Source organism: Tachyglossus aculeatus, chromosome X1 (assembly GCF_015852505.1).
Source record: "Tachyglossus aculeatus isolate mTacAcu1 chromosome X1, mTacAcu1.pri, whole genome shotgun sequence".
Taxonomy (NCBI): Eukaryota; Metazoa; Chordata; class Mammalia; order Monotremata; family Tachyglossidae; genus Tachyglossus; species Tachyglossus aculeatus.
Genome location: NC_052101.1, coordinates 97247338 through 97272574, shown reverse-complemented (window position 1 = coordinate 97272574; position 25237 = coordinate 97247338). Strand labels below are relative to the sequence as shown.

The 25237-nt window shown below is 45.8% G+C and overlaps 1 protein-coding gene across 6 annotated transcripts in view; it reads right to left on the bottom strand.

Annotated features, from left to right (window-relative positions):
* The window catches only part of SRGAP3 (SLIT-ROBO Rho GTPase activating protein 3), a 319900-nt gene that overhangs the window by 81771 nt on the left and 212892 nt on the right, over window positions 1–25237 (bottom strand). For all 6 annotated transcript variants that reach the window (XM_038771992.1, XM_038771993.1, XM_038771994.1 and 3 more), the window contains exon 4: window positions 14226–14288. In XM_038771992.1, coding sequence (XP_038627920.1) covers window positions 14226–14288 — 63 coding nt within the window. The remainder of the gene's footprint in view (window positions 1–14225; window positions 14289–25237) is intronic.

Here is a 25237-nt window from a genome sequence, read left to right as displayed (position 1 = left end):
CTGAACAACTTGAAAGCTCCTTGAGGGAACGAATTGTCACATTTACTAGCTTAATCAATCGATCGTATACATTGACCACTTACTGAAAGCTCTAGACTGTAAGCTCATTGTGGGCAGGGAATGTGTCTGCTTATTGTTATATTGTACTCTCCCAAGTACTTAGTACAGTACTCTGCACATAGTAAGTGCTCAATAAGTACAACTGACTGAAGAGCACTGTACTGAGCACAATATAACAGAGTTGATAGACATGTTCCCTGCCCACATTGAGCTTACTGTCTAGAAAGATGCATATAATGAGCAGACAAGGGGAAAAAGGACAAAAATCCAGCTTTACTCTCCCAAGCACTCAGTGCAGTACTTTGTGCACAGCAGGTGCTCAATAAATAATACTCTTGGATCGACTGAGTTGGTAGCTAGCTATTCCAGCACTTTGAACAGTGCTTTGCACATAGTAAGCGCTTAATATATGCCATCATTATTATTATTATTACTCATCGCAGCAGCCCTATGGGCCATGGGGGCATGCATCCAAACAGCAGTAATTTTGAGGAATCTGCACATGCAGGTGGCCAGGATTCAGTCTACCAATGCCTGTACCCTTTTCCCTTTTGCCTCTCCCTCCAACACCTTGAGTTGAAGAGGCAGCAGCAAGGTGGCAACAACTAGGGAGCAGACGTGGCAGGTTGTGTGTTGGTTCCCTGTGGGGGATTCCATCCCAGAGCCTGCTACATGAGCCAGACCCTGAACTCAGCTCTGCCTGCAGATAAGCAGTCTTCATTTTCTAGGAAAATGAAAGCACTGACCCCATCCTGCCCCTAATATTATTATTATTATTATCAATTGTATTTATTGAGCGCTTACTGTGTGCAAAGCACTGTATTAAGCACTCGATGTACATTTGTGTACATAAGCCCCAAAAGAAGGGAACAGAGCTGGAGGTACCAGGCAGCATGGGCAATGATAATCTAGCCACTACTGTTTAATATTTAATCTGCCAAAGTCCCTATTAAACTGGGGAATAGGGAACACAACGTAATTATTCTATTCAAATTTGAGTGAAGATGCTTTAAAAGGACTTGCCTGTTTTAGAACCCAACAGGAAGACATTTGCATTCCAGGCATGCTAGATACATGGATTCTAAGAGTTCCACAACTTTATTTAATTCAGCCAGCCTGGTGTATGAAAACCCTGGCAGACGTTCAACCAAGGGGTATTTAACCCAGACTTGCAAGCAAATACCCCAAAGTTACCCACCCACAAAATGTCTTAACAGCCCAAACTCCACACATTTGGATTTGGATGCTTCCTGTCCACTTGTCTCCATCATCAAGGGATAAGGAGCAGGTTGGGTTGGGGGGTGAGGGAGGGGGTTATTTAAAAGGGGGATTTCTCCTTTGTACCTCTGAAAATAGGAAAGACCAAAAAAGGCACAAATTTGTCCCTGGATTGTCAAAAGGAGCTTGTGTTGTTCAATTTGTGGTGCTAACCTCCCAGACTGAAAGAATAATAATAATACCTGCCTCTCCCCTAGCCCACAGGGATGCTGTGAAGACAAAATGTGAGAAGTTATGTAAAAGCACTTTGGAAAACTAAAAAGGTCTCTACAAATTCAAGGTATTTATTATTGGTGTCTAGCTCACTCCCTGCCTCTGCCGCCAAACCACTCAGCCAAGAGATTAGAAATGATTTGCAGTCATTTGTCTGCTAATTCCATCTGGCACTCCCTGCTGGGCCCTTCCAAATCTGTGCCCACCCAAATCTCCTCCTCACAACTGTAGTCTTCATTTGCAATGTGCTTTTGTGTAAAATGGCAACCTCTGCTGGTTCTGAGGATATCATCTTGGGCAGAGTTTGCCCACCTGCAGCTCCCTGGCAACATGAGGCTCTTGAGGATTCTGGTTCAGCCACAGATCAGTTGATCTCTCTCTCTCTCTCTCTCTCTCTCTCTTCCCTCCCACAAAAGCCTCACAGTCCACTGAGTCCCAGACCTACTTGGTTACAAGTCTTCCACTCTGCAGAAGACTGAGGCAAGGACCCAGGGCCAGGAGGAGCAAGAAGCACAGCATTTGAACCTGGTTCTTCCCCACTTCCTGTTTCTAGGGCAACATAAAATGGCTGGGTGCTTCAATTAACCAAGATTGTACTGAACTTCCATGGCTCTAACACATGAAGCTCTCCTGAAGGAGAATTCTTGTATTCTTGTACATAATGCCACAGGCCAACCTAACTCCTGGTTTTGTTTTTTTTGGTGTGTCCAGGATGTTAAGGAGCAGAGCCTTAATCATATGAAGTACAAACCAGAATTATTTTGATGACTTGCACCCTGCTTTTCCCAAAGGCCCAATACAAAGATTATTTATCCCCCCAAAAGGAAGCAGTGTGGTCTAGTAGATAGAGCATGGGCCTGGGAGTCAGAAGGACCTGGGTTCTAATTCCAGCTCCTCCGCTTGTCTGCTGTCACTTTGGGCAAGTCACTTCACTTCCCTGGGCCTCAACTCCCTCATCTATAAAATGGGGAATATGACTGTGAGCCCCATGTGGGATGGGGACTGTGTGTGCAACCTGATTACCTTATATCTACCCCAGTGGTCAGTACAGTGCCAGGCATATAGTAACAACTTAAATACCCTTGCCAAAAAGGGTGGGAAAGGTAATCCAGGGATCGAGAAGGAATCGGCAATAGCCTTTTGAGGGAGTGGAGCTGGCCACTGTGCGGGGGAGGAGCACCAGCTATGCGGAAATGTGCATGGAACCACATTTGGGGGGACAGTGGAGGGAAAAAGCCACCAGGCTCCTTGCAGCCAACATCCCTGATGTGCACTCTACCACTATAATGAAAGAGGTTGGGGGTGGAGGGGAGGAAAAGAAAGATACAAGGCCACATCTTCCCTTCCCCCTGTTTCCTCTTCTAGGCTCAGGAGGAGGAGCAGCAGCACTGGGCCATGCTCCCAACCAGATCTGATGTGCTGATGCTGGGAAGGGGGCAAAGAAGGAAGGAGTGGACCTTGGCAGCAAGCCAATTCACTTACAGAACCTTCCAGATAGGGAGACGGAAAGCTTCATGCTTATCAACCAACTCATGGCTTTCAGCCACCGCTTCCACAGCTGCAGTATTTTCCTGCCACCCCTATCTCCACTCCCCGAGAGGAAATCGGGGAAAGGAGTTTACTACTATAGCCAGTCCCGCCTCTCCTCCCTTCCCCCTCTGGCCTTCTGAGCCACAGGAAGCCCTACTTCTTCTACCCACTCCAGTCCTTTGGTGAGTAGGTTTTTCTCTGTTGCTGTTCTCCATTCCAGACCAGGGACACAAAGAGAAGAGGGTGTGGGTTGGGCCAAGTGAGCTTACTGGCAGTTTGGGGCATCACAGTACCCACCAAACTGGCGCTCGGGTCTCGGTGTTCCACTAGGCTATTACTTATATTCTGATGAATAATTGAAATGAGCAGGATCCAGCTGATTCGCCAGAGGAACTAGTTGAGAGAAGTAAATAATGCTCCTGATCTTGCTAGCACACTGGGGCTGCGGCGTGGTTTGGAACTACCACCACCCATGGCAAAGGGAGAACAAACACACACCTGAGGAATATGAAAATAACTAGGACAAGACCCTTGTGCTGCAGAAAGCCAGGCGAGTTGGAGGAAATTTCCCTCCAGGACCTTTTATGTAGTAATGTGCAGGTGTGAGGGGCCCTTGTCAAAACACCAAATTGCTCTTATTTCATCCCTGCCACAGCTCAATCAATCAATTAATGGCATTTATTGAGCCCTTACTGTATGCAGAGCACTGTACTAAGCACTTGGGAGAGAACAACATAACAGAGTTGGTAGACACAATCCCTTCCCACAGTGAGCTGAGAGTCTGGAGCTCAATTTGCTTACCGAGCTCACTTGCCTCCAGACAAACCATTTCTCCAAACTTACACGATCTGAAATCAAAATGTTTTCCCCATGCATGTTCTGAAATGAAAAACTTCCCTGTTTATCCAAAATTGATTATCCTAATTAATTTGGCCTCCTTGAGCAAGACTGACTTGTCTGTCTATCCGTCACCCACAGAGAGGGCATTTTGTAGCTCTGTTGCTAGAGGCATAGATCCTGCTGTTGGTCCAATGGAAAGAACACTATTCTGGGAAACCAGAGACCTGCGTTCTAGCCCCAGTTATGTCTGTATAAGCTAGTGGGAGTGAAGACCACACATGCATGTAGCAATGTGCTGCTGGCCTATTTGCTCACTGCACTCTGTGAGGAACAGGACTGGCAGGGAAGTGAGAGTAAGCCCCGAGTACTGTAATCAATTTCTCTATGTAGGTTCTCGGTTCTGAAGTCTCACGACCGAGGCTCATCCACCGTTCCTGATGGGTGACTCCATCATCATTGCTATGAAGATGTTCAAATAATTGGCCTTCTCACAGTGACTGTGTAGGCAGCATGGCCTAGTGGATAGAGCGTGGACCTGGGAGTCAGAAGGACCTGAGTTCTAATCCTGGCTCCGCCACTTGTCTGCTGTGTGTCCCTGGGCAAGTCACTTCACTTCTTTGTGCCTCAGATACCTCATCTGGAAAATGGGAATTAAGACTATGAGCCGTATGTGGGAAGAGACTGTATCCACCCCAATTACTTTGTACCTACCCTCCCAGCACTTAGTACAGTGCCTGGCACGTAGTAAGTGCTTAACAAATACCATGATTATTATTACCATTACTATTAGGGCTGAGTGACATCTCACTTAGAAAAGCCATGTTAAGTGGGACAAGAGGAAGATCAATCATATTAATTGAGTGCTCACTATGTGCGGAGCACTGTACTAAACACTTGGGAGAGTATACAACAATAGAATTAGCAGACACATTTCCTGGCCATAACAAGCTTACAGTCTAAAGGGGAAGACCAACATTAATATGAATAAATCATGCACAGCAAGAGCCCATGCACAGTAAGTGCTCAATAAATACCAGCGATTGATCGATTGATACAATTATTCAGAAACCAAAGTGCTACCATATAATATTGAAAATCATTAATCAAATGCAAAATGGCATCCCTTTCCTAGCTGAGACTCAGACCCAGCAGAGAAGATGCATGACTCTGTTCCCAGGTACAGACTGATACCTGCTCCTTGTGCGTAAACCACCTTTGTGTCAGTGCTGGTCATTTCTAGCCTCTGCAGTTTCCACACCAACACAGGGAAGATACCGACATTTAGTATCTTGTGTCTTTCCCCCACCGCCGCCCCCCCCCAGCATGTGTGTCTTCCTTTCACTGTGGATGAACCTCCCCTCTCTCCAGTACTTTTTTCAACTGCCCATCTGGGTGGCAGCATGCTAAGCACCAGGGGGGTGGAGCAACGATAACAGTAGAGGGCACCTGTGCCCCCTGCTGCCTCACCACCCAGAAAGGGGAAGGGCAGAAGATTTGGCCCCCTACAAATGGGAAAGATGACCTAATTATGCATATCACAGCTCAGCACATCTTACGCTTCTGCCATCCTGGGCATGGCTGCAAGGGAGTGATGTCTCTGGCCCTGCTTCTTAATAAGGAACCATACACAAGCCCTGAAAACGAGGGTCAAAACCAAAGACAGCTGCCCCAACTGGCACAGCAGAAAGCCGACGTTCTTCTGGACCTGTGCCTGACCCACCATTTGGCCCTGCAGTAAGAGAGCAGTGACCCCCTACGCCACCTCTTAAAAGACCCTGGAGAGGACAAAGAGCGTGACGGGAACCAAGCTGACTCTGGTTAGCCCCAGATCATTGGCCATGTGGGTTCTCCAGCTCTGGAGAGCTGAGCCCTCGTTTGCTCTCTAATTCACCAAGCTCTCCATTGGCAACTTCCATGACTTGAAGCCAATAGGGCCAGATGTGTTCTCTGGCCCCTCGCCCTCACACAATCCTCTTCTGGCCACAGCCACTTTGCTAGTGCTGTTAGGAGCAGGTCATGAAGCAACAAGAATTGTGGTGTGGGAAGGTTGCTGCCAGTGCCTAACCCCATTAAATGGACTAACTTTACCATCAATTTTTCAAATCTTACCTTTGCAGAGCCACCAGGTCCCAAAGCAATAAGCAAGGTGCCTTGTGTACTTCCCATTTGAAGCCAGGCACTATGGCTCTCCATAATCCTCTTCTGCCACCCCAGCATTTTTCCCAACTTCCACTGCCCAAAATGGGAAAAAAGAGCCAGTACCATTGGAAAAAGGTTCAAAGAGTAGATCTCAGAATTCTAATACTACTAATAATAATTATGCTATTTGTTAAGTACTTATTTGTGCCAGGCACTGTACTAAGCGCTGAGGTGGACACAAGCAAATCCATGTGGGACTCACAGTCTCAATCCCCATTTTACAGATGAGGTAACTGAGGCACAGAGAAGTGAAGCTACTTGCCCAAGGTCACACAGCAGACAAGTGGCAGAGCCAAGATTACAACCCATGACCTTCTGACTCCCAGACCCATGCTCAATCCACTACACCATGGAAATTCTAGGGCACCTCAAGGGATTATCTAGTTCATCCGGATGAATTGGGTATGACCACACTAAACCACCCCAATCAGATGAAAATCTACTGGGTATAAAGGCCTGCCGAGAAGGTGCCCATTGCCATGTTTTCTTGGATTTACCTTTGAGTAAATATCTGCTTATTCTGCCTGTCCTAAATGTAGACGGAAAACAGTGGGCTGTTATTCTTCATTCTCTAAACTGACCCTTCCTAGATGTCATGCTTACTTTGTTATAATGAATAAATCACCTTATGAGCCATCCATTTTGTGTATAGTACAGTGCTCAAGCGCTTAGTACAGTGCTCTGCACACAATAAGCGCTCAATACGATTGAATTGAATGAATGACTTGAAGGCAATCACTGATGCTTCAGAACAGAACTGCCAAAAACCTCAAAGATTATTATTCCACATGGTGCTCAAGAAAGAGGTGGTTCTCAAGTCCTCACCTTTCCATCAGTACCAACTATCAAAACTCACTCCTCTGTGAAGAATGAATCACAGAGAGAGGGGAGGTGGGAAAGTGCAAGGAACAGACTGTTTCGATTGCCAACTGCAAGGGAAATGCTACTAACATTCTCCTATGCTCTTCTACATTAGAAATGGGCAACGGGGAGAGGTTTAGGTAGCAGAGAGAGTACCCTGGTAATCCACCATTCCATCTTTTGGAGTGGGGAGGGGAAATATAAATCCTATTTATCTTATTTATCTATTTTGATGCTATTGATGCCTGTCTACTTGTTTTGTTGTCTGTCTCCCCCTTCTAGACCATGAGACCGTTGTTGGGTAGGGATTGTATCTGTTGCCAAACTGTACTTTCCAAGCGCTTAGTACAGTGCTCTGCACACAGTAAGAGCTCAATAAATACGACTGACTGGATGAATGAATGAAAGAAAGGTGCTGAGAGGTCATGGAGAGGAGATTGCTTAGTGACACCCAGCATGGTGGTCTTGTCTCCCCCTCCTCACCTCATCTCCCCACCTCCTTCTTCCTCCCACCTCATTGTCCCATCTTTTTCTCCTTCTCTTCTCATGTCCCCGTCTCTTTCTCCCTCCCCTCACTGTTTCATGAGTGTCTCTCACTCTCTCACCCTGACTCTAATAGTACTTCTTCATTTCCTGCATTTTGGCCCTACCCATTACTCCCCTCATGAGAAGCCTTACTCCTGGAAATCCTGTCCCTTAGAGACCCCCTGACCCAGTGGCCTGTGACCAGCGTTTGCTGCCGGCCTGCACTGAACAGGTAGTTCAACTATAGTTCTCTTCCCTAAGAAACCAGGGGTTATGTGTTTGGGTGCGTGCTTCATGGAGCTATTGGTTATTTTTAGCTGAGACAAAATAAATTAAACCAGTCCTCCACTTGGGTCCATTAGAGGTTACCAAAATGGGACGAGCTCCGAGTTTAATGCAGTATAAATGGGTTTGCTTTTCAACACTCATGAACCTATTAAGAGGGGTCACACAGCCCCCAGAAAAACTGCGCTGCCAGAAATCATTGTTCAAAGACACTTTAGTTGAGACATGCTTGCTTGATTTGCTGTACTCAGCTTCGTTAATTCATGCTTTATATTTCATGGCTGTTTGCCATTTGCTGCTCTTAAGAAGATTTTTAAATATGAGCAGCTCAAAATGAGAAAGGAAAACGACTGAATGAATGAATTCTAAGTCCTTTAGGCCTAAATTCAAATGATGAAGGAAAATTGGAAGAGAAAATGAGAGCACCAGCAAGGAAAAATGTTCAGGATTATCAGAGTCCCCTTTACTACACTGAAATGATTTCCAAGAAATTGAAATAGCTCCTGCCGTGGTTGAACTCCCAAATACACCCAGTTCTAGAATGTGGGGGTTACATTCTCACAAACGTTCACACTAGGAAAAATTGGCACTGTTGGACTCACCCACTCAGATGCCATGCGCATGTACGCAAATTGTTTCATCTGACACTATGTTCAGATAGACATGCACTGCGCAAAGACTGTTCTCTAATCCAAAGGTATTTATTGAGCACTTACTGTGTACAAAGCATTGTACTAAGCACTTGCTATTCCTTAACAATGTTCTAGTCCAAACACATAGTGAAAACAGTTGTTTCAGCAGAACCAAGTAGAAGACAGAATGGAGTTCATTACCAGGAAGTTCACTTTGGGCCTCTCCATTTGATAAAAACACCTACGCATGCACACACGTGTGTGCACAAATGAATGATGCCAATTACTCTGTGGGAGCACAGTAGATGTGCTCCCACATCTCAGAATGAAATCACATTTCATTCTCAGTCTCTTTTGCAGGCTCCTCCTCCCCCTCCCATACCCTTACTGTGGGGGTTCCCCAAGGTTCAGTGCTTGGTCCCCTTCTGTTCTCGATCTACACTCACTCACTTGGTGACCTCATTCGCTCCCACGGCTTCAACTATAATCTCTACACTGATGACACCCAGATCTACATCTCTGCCCCTGCTCTCTCCCCCTCCCTCCAGGCTCGCATCTCCTCCTGCCTTCAGGACATCTCCATCTGGATGTCTGTCTGCCACCTAAAACTCAACATGTCCAAGACTGAACTCCTTGTCTTCCCTCCCAAACCCTGCCCTCTCCCTAACTTTTGCATCACTGTTGACGGCACTACCATCCTTCCCGTCTCACAAGCCCGCAAACTCGGTGTCATCCTCGACTCCGCTCTCTCATTCACCCCTCACATCCAAGCCGTCACCAAAACCTGCCGGTCTCAGCTCCGCAACATTGCCAAGATCCGCCCTTTCCTCTCCATCCAAACCGCTACCCTGCTCGTTCAAGCTCTCATCCTATCACGTCTGGACTACTGCATCAGCCTTCTCTCTGATCTCCCATCCTCGTGTCTCTCTCCACTTCAATCCATACTTCATGCTGCTGCCCGGATTGTCTTTGTCCAGAAACGCTCTGAGCATGTTACTCCCCTCCTCAAAAATCTCCAATGGCTACCAATTAATCTGCGCATCAGGCAGAAACTCCTCACCCTTGGCTTCAAGGCTCTCCATCACCTCGCCCCCTCCTACCTCACCTCCCTTCTCTCCTTCTACAGCCCAGCCTGCACCCTCCACTCCTTTGCCGCTAATCTCCTCACCGTGCCTCATTCTCGCCTGTCCCGCCATCGACCCCTGGCCCACGTCATCCCCCTGGCCTGGAATGCCCTCCCTCTGCCCATCCACCAAGCTAGCTCTCTTCCTCGTTTCAAGGCCCTACTGAGAGCTCACCTCCTCCAGGAGGCCTTCCCAGGCTGAGCCCCCTCCTTCCTCTCCCCCTCTTCCCCCTCTTCATCCCCCCCATCTTACCTCCTTCCCTTCCCCACAGCACCTGTATATATGGATATATGTTTGTACATATTTATTACTCTATTTTATTTGTACTTATCTATTATATTTATTTTATTTTGTTAATATGTTTTGTTTTGTTCTCTGTCTCCCCCTTCTAGACTGTGAGCCCACTGTTGGGTAAGGACTGTCTCTAAATGTTGCCAACTTGTACTTCCCAAGTGCTTAGTACAGGGCTCTGCACATAGTAAGCACTCAATAAATACAATTGATTGATTGATAGATGTCTGCTGATTGACTGACAGAGAACAATGGTTCTCAAAGTATAGTCAAGGGAGCACCAGTAGTTTATGGCTTCGTACAGTGCTCTGCATAGAGAAAGGACTCAGTAAGCACTATTGATTGATTGAAAGGCCTCTAGATGGTCCATAGCCACACCTCTACTGCCACTACTGGAGGTTTTCATCTGTGGCAAGGGGTATCTGTCATTCCCTTACCAGGGGACTTCCGGGGGCCATTTTGAGAAAGACGGTGCTGTCATGAGCTCACATTCCAGAAAGGTGAACTCAGGGAAATGGCTGGGAGATGGGGCCAGGAAAATATTCTCCCTGCCCACTTAGTTGTGACCCACGGGGACCTTTTTCTAGCCAAAGTGGTCCTCAGAGAGAAATGTTTAAGGTCCACTGACACAGGGAACAAAAATAATGATGCTTGGATAGAGAACAAAATGCTTTCGAGAGGAGAAGGGGCTTTCTTAAACATCCCCAAAAAACACCAGAGCAGGCACCAGGGATACCCCTGTGGCCTTTGCCTGGCAAGGCTATAACAAGTAGAAAGTATGAGGAGGTGACGGTGGTAAAAGAGTGCACAGCTGAAAATGCATATATTACGTCAGTGCTGAGGACGGGTATAAATACACCCAGTTCTCTAAGCTCTTCCATAGACTGTAAATTTCTTGAGGGCCAGGATTGTGCCTACCAGCTCTATTGTGCTGTTCTCTCCCAAGCACTTACTACAGTGCTCTGAACACAATAAGTACTAAATAAACACCACTGATTGAGTGATTCTCTAGCACAGTGGATAGAGCATGGGCCTGGGAGTTGGAAGGTCATGGGTTCTAATTCTGTCTCCACCTCTTGTCTTCTGTGTGACCTTGGACAAGTCACTTCACTTCTCTGTGCCTCAGTTACCTCATTTGTAAAACGGGGATTGAGACTGTGAACTCCATGTGGGACAGGCACTGTGTCCAACCTTATTTGCTTGTATCCAGCCCAGCTCTTTAGTACAGTGCCTGGCACCTAGTAAGCACTTTATAAAAACCACAGTTATTATTATTACTATTATTCTCCTAAATTTCAAGGTCTGTATTCCCGCAAAACCCCACATTAAGGAAAACTCAAGCTACAGCACTCATGGTGCCTGACACTGTGCACCCATGGCTTCCTACACCAGGTTCATCCTGTAGGCAAATTATTACTGAGTGCTTATTTTGTACAAAGCACACCGTATGAGGCCCTTGAGGAATGACAAATGTCGCAGACACAGCCCTCAGCCCTTTGAGAGCTCAGGCTATTTGGGAAGATGTGATGACGGAGGAGCAGTCTCCATTTTTGTCATTCTGCATCCCTCTGTCCCCTTCCCATCCCAACTTCCAACCCTCACACACACTCTAGCACCAGGCTGACAAGATCAAAGGCTTCCAGTCTTTGCCATTGCTATCTTTGATCTATCCTCACAGCTTTCATCACGATCTACAGTTTTTCCTAAATGCCTACTTAGCACACTGCCCTGTACTTGGCACTGAGGGGAATTACAAGACAAATGTAAGTCATGGTCATGGTCCCTTTATTACTTCAGGATGGTCTCTACCTGTCACAAGCTACTATTTGATCTATAATCCTCTCACGCCTTCTCCTGTGGGCACCTTGAACAAAGTCACATTGTCCTGGTCTTCTACCATTGTGCCATAGAGAAAAGCCACTGCAGCTGTGTCCCTGGGAGCTTATTGCAAAGTTAATTAACAGCAATGGATTGGAAAAAAAAACGCAGCAACATTCATTAGTTAACAACACAAGGGGGGCTTTTCATGATTGGAAAATAATGTCCCTTTTAAAGACCACCAGCTGAAAATCTGGGAGAGACCTATAGACCTCTTTCCGTAAAGCCTTTCAAACACCCTCCTCAGCTAGAAGGGACATTTTGCCCTCTTTTGGGTGTTTTCTCCATTTTCTTAAAGGAGTAGCCATGTTTGATGACCTTGGGCTCCCTCCCCTCCCTGTTTTTGATAGCATTTCAGGAAGGCATTAAACCCCCCATAAAGTGCCATTGCAATTTAGTTCCATAGGAGGAACAGTGATTCATTCCAAACCCATCTGGGGATTAGCCTTTTCCACCTAACCAACCCCCCACCCAACCTGGAGGATGGATGTGCCTTATCATTATTCTGCTCAGCGTTAATGCAAGAGCTGCTGATATTCCTTCTGCCATCTACTCCTCTTTCTGAAAATGACTCCGTCGTTGGCCACTGTGGTGCCTGATGTCTGTAAACCTACTAGGATGATTCAGTACTTTAATCCACTTTTAATTTTTTTTTTGCTTTTGCCCTCTGTGGAGCCGGCCAATGTTTTGGAGTTTGAGGGGGGCAAGGGTGATGGTTTGGAAAACTGATTTTATATTAAAAAGGCTCAATTTCCATTCCGAACGGTCTTCACTGCCTTTGTCATCTGGACCAAATTCCCACTGGTAACCCCACCCATGTCTCACTGAAGGTTTTTGGTTCCAGAAGATAAAACGGGACCTATGGTGTCTGTTCCTTCTCATACTCTCACTTGCTCTCCTTTAGGCCTCTGGCAGGGGAGTTGCTCTGCATGTTTTTATTCTGTCTTTAACTGGACATCACAGGCTGAGTTTTAGGGCAGGAAAAGAGGGAGCCCAGGGACAAAAATACTCATCTTTTCCACCTGCCCTACTTTCTCCAGTGTTCTTAATCTCCTCGGCAGGCCAAGCGTCCTTACAGTTTGATCAATTTCATACAACGTTCAGAGCTAAACCAGCCTTACCATCCATTAAACTGTTTTAACCACCCAGAAAATGAGTACACTTTAAAATGTCTATTCCCACCACCATAGCACTTACGTACATACCTTTATACCGGATTGCTTCCCCTACCTATAATGTTAGTGCCTTCTCTCCACCTAGATTATAAATTCCTTGAGGGCAGGGATCATCTACTCTACTGTACTCTCCCAAGTGCTCAGCACAGTGCTCTACACACAGTGAGTGCTCAATCAGTGGTGTTGAACGATTGAAAATACACGGATTGAAAGAAAAAAAGTATCATTCACCCTGGGCAAGTGGCTATTTGTGAAGCCGAATGACACTATACCAAGTCTCAAGACCATCACTTCTTCATCCTTTGGTTGGCTTGCCACCTTTTGTCTGTAATATTAAGTTCACTTTAAACTCCTCCACTCAGTAGATCCTGCAACAGTATAACTTCCCTGACCTGGGAAACCTTGAAGCTCAGAAAGTGCCAGAGCTCTGTAAGTGAGAGAACTATGAGAGGGAATCAGCATGGCCTAGTGGAAAGAGCATGGGCCTGGGAGTCAGAAAACCCAGGCTTCAATCCCAGCTCTGCCATTTGCCTGCTGAGTGACACAGGGCAAGTCACTTCTCTGTGGATCAATTTCCTCCCTGTAAAATAGGGATTCTCTACCTATCCTCCCTCCCACTTAGACTGTGAGCCCCATCTGGGACAGGGATTGTGGCCACCATGACTATCTTGTATCTAGTCCAGCCCTTCTTAGTACAGAGCTTGGCATGTAATGATGATGATGGTATTTGTTAAGTGCTTACTATGTGCCAAGCACTGTTCTAAGCACCGGGGGGATATAAGGTAATCAGGTTGTCCCACATGGGGCTCACAGTCTTAATCCCCATTTTACAGATGAGGGAACTGAGGCACAGAGAAGTGAAAGAGAAGTGAAGTGACTTGCCCAAAGTCACACAGCTGACAAGTGGCAGAGCCGGGATTAGAACCCATGACCTCTGACTCCCAAGCCCGTGCTCTTTCCATTGAGCCACGCTTCTTCTCAAGTAGTAGCATGTAGTAAGTGCTTAACAAATACCCTAATCAAAATATTATATTAATAACAATATAAATGAATATTAATAGTCACGAGGAACTGCAGCCCCTGGGTTGGGTGTAAATCTATAGGCCCTCCAAAACTTCTGCTGCAGCACTGATCCAACTGCAGTTATTTCTAAAGGGAAATGAAATTAATCACAGACTCTGGTAAAAGAACAAAGGGGGTCCATCAAAGCCAATGAGGCCCAGACATTTTGCTGAGAATCAAGTTAAACCAACTCCGGGTTTAAGCATGGAGGAAACCCTTGCGACGAAGACTATACAAGAGGCAAAATAACATGAGAGTTCTGCAGAACTTACTGTGTATAATTCACTGGTGACCTTCAAGAGCTCTTCATGCATCTGTAAACCAATTTCTTTACTCTGGAACACAGAAAATAAATGGTTGACAGGTAAGATGAGATTGTGTTGTGTTGACATATTCTTTTAAATATATACATTGGGGTGTAGAAATGGAGGGAGCAGGGTTTGATGAAAAAGTGAACAGATTTTTTTTTAAAAAGCAAGCCTGTCCCCCTAATAGCCTAAGGCCAGCTAAGGCTGACAAATGATAAAAGCTTATCTCCTATCATACATTTAGAGTGAAGAGGGTCTAGGGGAGAGCAGCTGCCTTGCAGTAACTGAGAGTTCCCTCTAATAACAACAATAATAATAATTCTGGTATTTGTTAAGCACTTACTGTGTGCCAGGCACTGTACTAAGCTCTGGGGTAAATACAAGCAAACTGGGTTGGACATAGTCTCTGTCCTGCATGGGGCTCACAGTCTTCCTACCCATTTTGAGAAGCAGCGTGGCTCAGTGGAAAGAGCCCAGGCTTGGGAGTCAGAGGTTATGGGTTCTAATCCCAGCTCCTCCACTTGTCAGCTTTGTGACTTTGGGCAAGTCACTTAACTTCTCTGGGCCTCAGTTCCCTCATCTGTAAAATGGGGATTAAGACAGTGAGCCCCACGTGTGACAACCTGATTATCTTGTATCCCCCCCCAGCACTTAGAACAGTGCTTGGCACATAGTAAGCACTTAACAAATACCATCATTATTATTTTACAGATGAGGTAACTGAGGCCCAGAGAAGTAAAGTTACTTGTCCAAGGCCACACAGTAAACAAGTGGAAGAGCCAGGATTAGAACCCATGACCTTTTGACTCCCAGGCCTGTGCTCTGTCCATTATGCCATGTTGCTTCCCAATCAAGACCAGGCCTGGGCATCTCTGTAGGTTTGCACTCTGACCAGCAAATGGGGGCAAAATGGACTCTAGGGCAGCCAATTATTTACTGTAAACCCAATTGTTTAGGGTACTTGTTAAGTATATACTATGTGCCAGGCAATCTACTAAATGAACTGGGATAGATACAAGTTAATCAGGTCAGACACAGTCCCTGTCCCATATAGGGCTTGCAGCCTAAGGGAAGGGAAGATGATTTAATCCCCATTTTACAGATGAGGGAATGGAGGCACAGAGTAGTTAAGTGACCTGCCTGAGGTCAATCAATCAAATCGTATTTATTGAGCGCTTACTGTGTGCAGAGTACTGTACTAAGCGCTTGGGAAGTACAAGTTGGCAACAAATAGAGACGGTCCCTACCCAACAGTGGGCTCGAGGTCATACAGTAGGGCCAGAATTAGAACCCAGGACTTTTTTTTTTTACATTTTTTATGATATTTGTTGAGCACTTACTATGCGTCGGGCACTGCACTAAGCACTGGGGTAGATATAAATTAATTAGATTGGACACGGTCCATGTCCCACGTGGGGCTCAGAGTCTAAATCCCTGCTTTGCAGATGAAGTAACTGAGGCACAGAGAAGCTAAATGACTTTCTGTTGTTCACACAGCAGAAAAGTGGTGGAACTGAGATTAGAGTGCTCTTTCCACTGCTTCCATCGGTCCTTCATGCTTGAAGATGATGTCGCTGACAGTAACTGTGTCCAGGTTTGGGAGTGGCCTAAACAGAATCTTGCCAACACTATGACCATAAAACACAGGACAGGGCACCTTGTCATTCAGGGGGAATTTTACATTATTAAAGAGAGCTGTTCAGGCACCAAGGGTGTTGTCTATTGTCACCGCTGCCTCAAGAGATCAGCGAGGAGCTGCCGATGTTTCACTGGACTGTGGTTTAGGGTTGAGTGAAGAGGGGACAGGTATGTCCTGCGGTCAGCAGGACACAGGCTGGGGTTGTTTTAGCAGTCGTGGTGATGGTTGGCACAGAATCATCCACACTCTCTCTCCCCATTCCCTGTGACCAGCAACAGCACTGAGAGACAGTTGGCGAGGAAAGTGGATTCAGTCATGGAACAGAATCTTCTCTGTCAGACCTCATTAACAGCAGACATTGTCATGCCGTCACCCATTTCACAGTCCATTGGCCTAGTGGAAAGAGCACAGGACTGGGAGTCAGGGATCTGGGTTCTAATCCACCACTTGTCTGCTGTGTAACTTTGGGCAAGTCATTTGACTGCTCTGTGCCTGTTTCCTTATCTGAAAAGTGGGTATTAAATACCTGTCCCTCTTCCTCCTCCTTAGACTGGGAGCCCCATGTGGGACTGGGCCTGATCTGATTGAACTGTATCCACCCCAGCACTTAGAACAGTATTTGGCATGTAATGCTTACAAATACCACAGTTATTATTATTATTATAAGAGTTGAGGGGGTCTTTAAGACTTTGTTGTATAAACAAAAAGTGCAAAAACAAAACCACAGAACCACAAAAATCAAATATTACAACTGCCCTCTGCCTCATCAATTCATTCATTCATTCATTCATTCAATTGTATTTACTGAGCACTTACCATGAGCAAAGCACCGTACTGAGCACTTGGGAGAGTACAATATAACAGACACATTCCTGCCCACAACAAGCTCACAGTCTAAAGGGGGAGACAGACATTAATATAAATACATAAATTACAGATATATACATATGGGCTGTGGGGATGGGAGGGAGGATGAATAAAGGTGCAAGTAAGAGCAGCACAGAAGGGAGGGGGAGAAGAGGAGAGCAGGGCTTAGTTAAGGTAAGGCTTCTTGGAGATGTGCCTTCAGTAAGGTTTAGAAGTGGGGGGAGAGCAATGATCTGTCTGATATGAGGAGGGAGGGTGTTCCAGGCCAGAGATAGGATGTGGGCAGGAGGTTGACGGTGAGACAGATGAGACTGAAGTATAGTGAGAAAGTTAGCATTACAGGAATGAAGTGTGGAGGCTGGGTTGCAGTAGGAGAGGAGCGAGGTGAGGTAGGAGGGGGTAAGGTGATTAAGTGCTTTAAAGCCAATGGTGAGAAGTTTTTCTTTGATGCAGAGGTGGATGGGCAACCACTAGAGTTTCCTGAGGAGTGGGGAAACATGGTCTTAAAAGTTTCTGAAGGAAAATGAGCTCTTACTGTGTGCAGAGCACTGTACTAAGCGCTTGGGAGAGTACACTACAACACAATACGAGTTGGTAAACATGTTCCCTGCACACAAGACAGACAATAATATCAATAAATAATTAATAATATATAATTTATGTATATGCACCTAAGTGCTGTGGGGCTGAAGGTGGGACAAATATCAAATGCCAAAGGTCACAGATCCAAGTGCAAAGGTGACAAAGAAGGGAGAGAGTTGGGGAAAAGAGGGCTTAAGCAGGGAAGGCATCTGAAAATATCACCACTGCCCATGGATACAACCATGATGGAAAAAAAAAGGATAAGGCAGGGGTTATTTCACCATCAGTTGGACATGCAATAGAGTTGTGGTTCCAGGATTTCTTTTAATCCCCAAATGTTTGTGAATTTTAAGAAACAATACCTTAAATTAACAGCTTTAAAACTGAAAAGTCACATGAGAGTAGAAATTCTCGCAAATATCCTCAGGATTTTGGGAAGATTTTGTTCAAGAAAAAGCCATGTTTCCTGGTTAACTGGTATAAGTGGAGCCAAATGGGAATGTGAGAAAACCTCTGCTCAATCACATTTCCTCCGGGAGGCCTGCCCTGACTGATATCTAATCTCCCCACTTATATCCCCAACTGCCACTTCAGTCCTTCCACACTGCCTAAACCCTTAAGTACTCACAAATCCCCAAAGTACTTGTGCATTTATCTTATTGTATTCTATGCTTCCCCCTAACCTGTAATTTATTTAGGAGTCTAACTCCCTCCCCTAGACTGTAGATTTCTTCAGGGTGGAGATCATGTTTACTAACTGTATGATACTTGACCAAGTTCTTAGTAGAGTGTACACAGTCCATTCATTCATTCAATTGTATTTATTGAGCATTTACTGTGTGCAAAGCACTGTACTAAGCGCTTGGAAAGCACAATTCATCAACAAATAGAAACAATCCCGGCCCACAACAGGCTCTCAGTCTAGAAGGGGCTCACAGTCAATAAATGTGATTGATGGACTGTCAGCCTTGTCAAAGAGTTCTATACTAGCAAGGGGAAGTAAGGCAGTAGACAGTAGGTATCTTCAACTGCTCACTCTCCACTGGTTCCTTCCCCTCTGCCTTCAAACATGCCCATGTCTCTCCCATCCTAAAAAACCCCTCTCTTGACCCCACCTCACCTTCTAGTTATCGCCCCATCTCCCTCCTACCATTCCTTTCCAAACTCCTTGAACAAGTCATCTACACACGCTGCCTCGAATTCCTCAACACCAACTCTTTCCTCGACCCCCTCCAGTCTGGCTTCCATCCCCTACATTCCACGGAAACTGCCCTCTCAAAGGTCACCAATGACATCCTGCTTGCCAAATCCAACGGCTCATACTCTATCCTAATCCTCCTCGACCTCTCAGCTGCCTTCGACACTGTGGACCACCCCCTTCTCCTCAACACGCTATCCAACCTTGGTTTCACAGACTCCGTCCTCTCCTGGTTCTCCTCTTGTCTTTCCGGTCGTTCATTCTCAGTCTCTTTTGCAGGCTCCTCCTCCCCCTCCCATCCCCTTACTGTGGGGGTTCCTCAAGGTTCAGTTCTTGGTCCCCTTCTGTTCTCGATCTACACTCACTCCCTTGGTGACCTCATTCACTCCCACGGCTTCAACTATCATCTCTATGCTGATGACACCCAAATCTACATCTCTGCCCCTGCTCTCCCCTCCTCCCTCCAGGCTCGCATCTCCTCCTACCTTCAGGACATCTCCATCTGGATGTCTGCCTGCCACCTAAAACTCAACATGTCCAAGACTGAACTCCTTGTCTTCCCTCCCAAACCCTGCCCTCTACCTGACTTTCCCATCACTGTTGACGGCACTACCATCCTTCCCGTCTAACAAGCCCGCAACCTTGGTGTCATCCTCGACTCCGCTCTCTCATTCACCCCTCATATCCAAGCCGTCACCAAAACCTCCCAGTCTCAGCTCCACAACATTGCCAAGTTCTGCCCTTTCCTCTCCATCCAAACCGCTACCCTGCTCGTTCAAGCTCTCATCCTATCCCGTCTGGACTACTGCATCAGCCTCCTCTCCGATCTCCCATCCTCATGTCTCTCCCCACTTCAATCCATACTTCACGCCGCTGCCTGGATTGTCTTTGTCCAGAAACGCTCTGGGCATGTTACTCTCCTCCTCAAAAATCTCCAGTGGCTACCAATCAATCTGCCCATCAGGCAGAAACTCCTCACCCTCAGCTTCAAGGTTCTCCATCACCTCGCCCCCTCCTACCTCACCTCCCTTCTCTCCTTCTACAGCCCAGCCCGCACCCTCCGCTCCTCTGCCGCTAATCTCCTCACCGTGCCTCGTTCCCACCTGTCCCGCCGTCGACCCCCGGCCCACGTCATCCCCCTGGCCTGGAATGCCCTCCTTCCCCACATCCACCACGCTAGCTCTCTTCCTCCCTTCAAGGCCCTACTGAGAGCTCACCTCCTCCAGGAGGCCTTCCCAGACTGAGCCCCCTCCTTCCTCTCCCTCTCCTCCCCCCTCCACCCCCCGCCTTACCTCCTTCCCTTCCCCACAGTACCTGTATATATGTATATGTTTGTACATATTTATTACTCTATTTATTTATATATTTTACTTGTACATATCTATTCTATTTATTTTATTTTGTTAATATGTTTTGTTTTGTTCTCTGTCTCCCCCTTCTAGACTGTGAGCCCACTGCTGGGTAGGGACCGTCTCTATATGCTGACAACTTGTACTTCCCAAGCGCTTAGTACAGTGCTCTGCGCACAAGTAAGCACTCAATAAATACGATTGATTGATTGATCACTCATTTATGAAAGCAATGCACTATCCTTTCTGATCTCCCGACCTCCTATCTCTCCCCACTTGAGTCTATACTTCACTCTACTGCCCAGATTATCCTTCTATAGAAATGCTCTGGGCATGTCACCTGCTCCTCAAAAATCTCCAAGGGTTACCTATCAACCTTCATATCAAACAAAAACTCCTCACTATTGGCTTCAAAGCTCTCCATCACCTTGCCCCCTCCTACCTCACCTCCCTTCTCTCCTTCCACATCCCAGCCCGCACACTCCACTCTTCTGCTGCTAACCTCCTCACTGTCCCTCATTCTTGCCTGTCCCGCTGTCGACTCCTGGCCCATGTCCTACCTCTGGCCTGGAATGCCCTTCCTCCCGCACATCCACCAAACTAGCTCACTTCCCCCCTTCAAAGCCCCACTGAAAGCTCACCTACTCGAGGAGGCCTTCCCAGACTGAGCCCCCCCTTTTCCTCTGCTCCTCCTCCCCTCCCCATCACCCCAACTCCCTCCTTCTGCTATACCCCCTCCCCGCCCCACAGCACTTGTGTACATATTTATTATTCTATTTCATTAATGATTTGTATATATATTTAATTCTATTTCTTTTGATGCTATTGATGCCTGTCTACTTGTTTTGTTGTCTGTCTCCCCCCTTCTAGACTGTGAGCCCATTGTTGGGTAGGGATGGTCTCTTTTGCCAAATTGTACTTTCCAAGCGCTTAGTACAGTGCTCTGCACACAGTAAGCACTCAATAAATACAATTGAATGAATGAATGAATACATTAAGGGGAGCAACAGAGAAAGAACAAGCCATGGTCCTGCCCTCAAAGAGCTTACGGTCTCCAGGTTGGAGAGTGTAGAAGGGGCTTTTTGCATATCCCAGACAGCTGGTCACTGGGGTAGGTAACTGCAACTAGTTTTACCCCCGACAGATAGATGGCGCTGGGTGATGGTCTGCAACCTGGGCCTGGGATGGGCATAAAAAGAGTAACGATTAAATACATTTTCTCCATCCTAGACTGTGAGACCCATGTGGGACAGGGACTGTGTTCAGTCTGATTGTCTTGTATCCACTCCATCACTTAGCACAGTGATTGACATACAGCAAGCCATTAACAAATATCATTATTACCAATTATTATTCAAAATAATAATAATAAGCACCTACTGCTGAAGAACTTGGGGAATAAGTGCTGAAAAACCACAAATAGGTACTGAACTAAAAGAAATCATCAAGGGTAAAGAATGATAAGAACAAAGTCAAGATAGGATAGTTAGGAACAACAACAATGAAAACAATAACCACAAATTTCTGATGAGGAAAGATCACACCATGATCAAATACCAAAACCCAAGGGAAGAAAGAAGAAAAGTCAGTAAGATCATTTTAAAAGGCTTAGGATGCTAGTAGAAAGAAGTCAATGGAAAGAAAGCCTAAGGAGCAAAGGAGAAGCAGCACAGCCTAGTGGATATAGCACAGGTCTGGAAGTCAATAGAAAAAAGGTAGAAAACCAAATCTAGAAAGCCAGCAACTTCCTTGAGAGAATGAAAGAACACAGCCCCTGCATCACCATCATCATCCATGGGACTTATAACGTGCCTGAGTGTGAAGCACTTGAGAGAATACAACAGAAGCAAGACATATGGAAACATGGCACCAAGCTTCAGACCAAATGGAAGATCATCAGAGATGCAGTAGTGTATGACCTCAAATACAACCATGAAACCTGGGCCTACCATGCATTTCATATCTTGATTCTTCAAGCTGTTTCATCAGCATCCATAACGAGTCATATTTAATACAAATGGTTGGATGGGATCGGTGCAGCATCCAGCCCACACCGCTTCAAACCAGAAGTTAGCTCAAATGGAAATGGAAGTCTTCCTGTGCCTGATCTACTTCCCCTACTATCTACTCTACCCTTTCCCCTATCCCTGATCTATTTTAATGTCTGTCTTCCTCTGTGGCCTTGCGGTCAGGGATCGCGTCTGCCAACTCTGTTATGTGTACTCGCCCAAACGCTTAGTACGGTACTCTGCCCACACTAAGTGCTCAATAAATACCACCTATTGATTGATCAATCTCTGGGTGCAACTGCCACATATATAGGTGTGATTGTCCTAATGGGCTCCTGAGACTTGAAATTCTAGCTGTCTCCTCCCTAACCTGCCTAAAATGGTCACAAAGGAGAAACTAGAGTGGGGTGGCCACACTGTACCAGAGTCAACTTTGTGCCAGCTTGGTCAGTTCCACAAGGTCACAGCCCTACGGGTCAGGGAAAGGAATGAAAAGATCAGAAACATGAGACCTACAGAATGAAACATGTCAGTCCAATGATATTTCATCAGGAGATTAGCAGGGGACATGGAGTGTAATACTGGCAATATGCCTGGCATATTGCAAAGCTGAAACAAGAAAGTTTGGGGGAAGCACTGAGGAAAAGAGAGGAAGAGAGGGATCTGGAGTTTGTTGGTTTTTTCTCTTTTGGGAGGCTAAATCTCATCCAGGGGACAGAAGAACCTCTTTGACAGGTGTGACCCCCTGGGGGGTACCCAGCTGTGATGTGTCACACTAGGGAGCAGAGAGACACCATTTCAGAGAAAAAACGAGCAGATAAATGAATATGAAAGCTTGTCTGTGGCAAAGGGCCATCCTATGTGGTCTGTGATACTGAGCAGCATGAAAGCCGGGACAAAAGAGTCAAATACCACAGATGCCACATTGAGGGATGCAGTCAGACTGGATCGACTACGGGTTGGAGGAGAACTCAGGTCACGGTTGATGGGATGATGGTGGGAGGGCACAGCACAGGTCATGTCTCTAAAGTGAGCATTTGAGGAGGCACAACTGGAAAGGGGCAATGTGAAGTCACCACTCCCTTGAGCACCAGACTCCTCTTGCAGTCAGGCAGTCAGTCAATCAATTGCATTTATTGAGCACTTACTGTATGCAGAGCACTGTACTAAGCACTGGGGAGAGTACAATAAACACATTCCCTTCCCACAATGAGATTACAGTCTATTGGGGTGGGGGGGGAGACAGACATTAATATAAATAAATTACAGATATCTCTTCCAGCAGAGATAAAGAAAAGAGGGAGGAGATGGAAACTTTAAGGAAGGAATTCCACCCCAATTCTCAAATACCTAATCAATGACATTTGTTAAGCACTTACTATGCACAGAGCACTGTACTAATTGCTTGGGGGAGTTCAATAGAGGTACTAAACATGCTTGCCTTCAAAAAGCTTACAGCCCACACCTAGTCATGCCAAGACAGTAATACTAAAAGCCACAATGACTGATACATCACATCTAGCGCTTCCCCCATCCTCTTCCACCCTGGAGAACTGTCCATTGGCTTGAACTAAAGTACAAATAATTGTTCATGCATTCTCCCCTCCTCCACCATTGCCTCAGTGCTAGTTAATGTGGAACCCTTAATTGTAGATATTACTTCAAAGTGGAATTTGTCAAGTGCATGCAGTGCCCTAGAGATCTCTACACCACATAAAAAAATCTCTTCAACTATTTCAGCTTCAAAATCTGAACGAATGCCATATATTACTTTTCAAAGCACACCCATAATCTGTTGTTCCTCATTAAAATACAGATGTTCCCTATTTGAACTTTGTATATAAGCACAAGACACCCCCTTAACAGAGATATTATTTCCATTTCCAAAGCAATCCCTTCAGGTCAGACCCCATTCTCTGATAATGAGTTTTCTTTTGGGGTGAAGGGGGTGCTCGGCTCATTATTTGATTCACACGCCTTGCACTTTTGGCCAAATAACTGGCCCCTATAAAATCAGATAGCATTCTTTTTCAGCTCAGAGTAACCTCTGAAGTTCAGAAACCAAGCAGCCACAAACATCAAAGCATTCTGCAAGATGCAAGCCCAAATCTTGTCCCCAGCCCCTAGCCTCTGCTACCACCTTCCACCCAGCTCGCTTGCTTCTCCCACCTTCTTTCTACCACTCGCTTCCCACCAGCCTGCCTTCTTCCATGCCCAGCAATCATGCTGACCATAAGCCCTGGTTTAGCCGGGACTGTTCAGGGTTTTGGTTTTCAGCCATCGTCCTCGGCCGGCTGATGAAAATCTGTAAAATGTCCTGGGATGAGAAGAGGTTGTGCTGTCACGGATTGTTGGCATTCCACCCAGAAGGGCTACATCCTAACTAGATCTTCCTGACATTACTGCTGCACTGGCTTCGAGTTTGTACACATTCAAAATTCCAGATTCACCTCCCACCTTCAATTTGCTGAGCTGGCAGAGCCCAGACTCTCGGTTTCCAGGACAGATTCTGCATTCAGCCTAAATTTCTATTCCCCTCCCTCTCCTTGTTCTCCCATCCTCTATTTCCTCTCCCTTTCTCTGCCTGATCTAGTCTTTGCCCCTCCTTTCTACTGCCTGGCTTAATTTCAGTTGCCTTCTGAGGCCAAAATCTAAATGTTGTCATTTATTTATTTACTTTGTTAGACATCAAAATGCAAATTTTAGTCAAAACCTTTGCTCACAGTTTTTGCTGCCCAAATTTCACTATTTCTTCAGGAATGGGCTAGTCAGTCATTCTTGGCTACAAGCCAAGTCAACGCCTACTTAGCAGTATAACAATGGGATGATATAGTCATTGTAGATGTTGGCCTTGTTCCCTTGTATTGATACCCAGATTTTCCCCAGGGATTGTATTTGCTCCCAGAGCTTTCATTTTAATTTGCAGAAATCCTTAAAATAATCTCAGTCAACAAGAAGCCGAGAAATTGCTTTTAGACTGCTGCAGACGGCACAACATGTTTATAATAATAATAGCAATCATTTGTCTTTATACGCCTCTTGCCTCCAAGTAGCTCAAAGCACTTCACTGGCAGTAGCCCCCTCTTCCTTACAGGATTTTAATTTATTCTAAAACTCAAGGAATGTCAGATACAATCAGGATTCACTCGATACTAATTTTCCGTTTTCTCCATTTACCCCAAATCTTCTTTATATTTTTACCTTCTAATGATTTGATGCGAACAAAAGAAGAAAACAAAGATTAATCATTCTATACTCGCTTTCCATTTATCCTTTCCCTGGTTTTTAACCAAGACCTGTCTTGTTTCCTCCAATTCCTTCATAAAATGTTC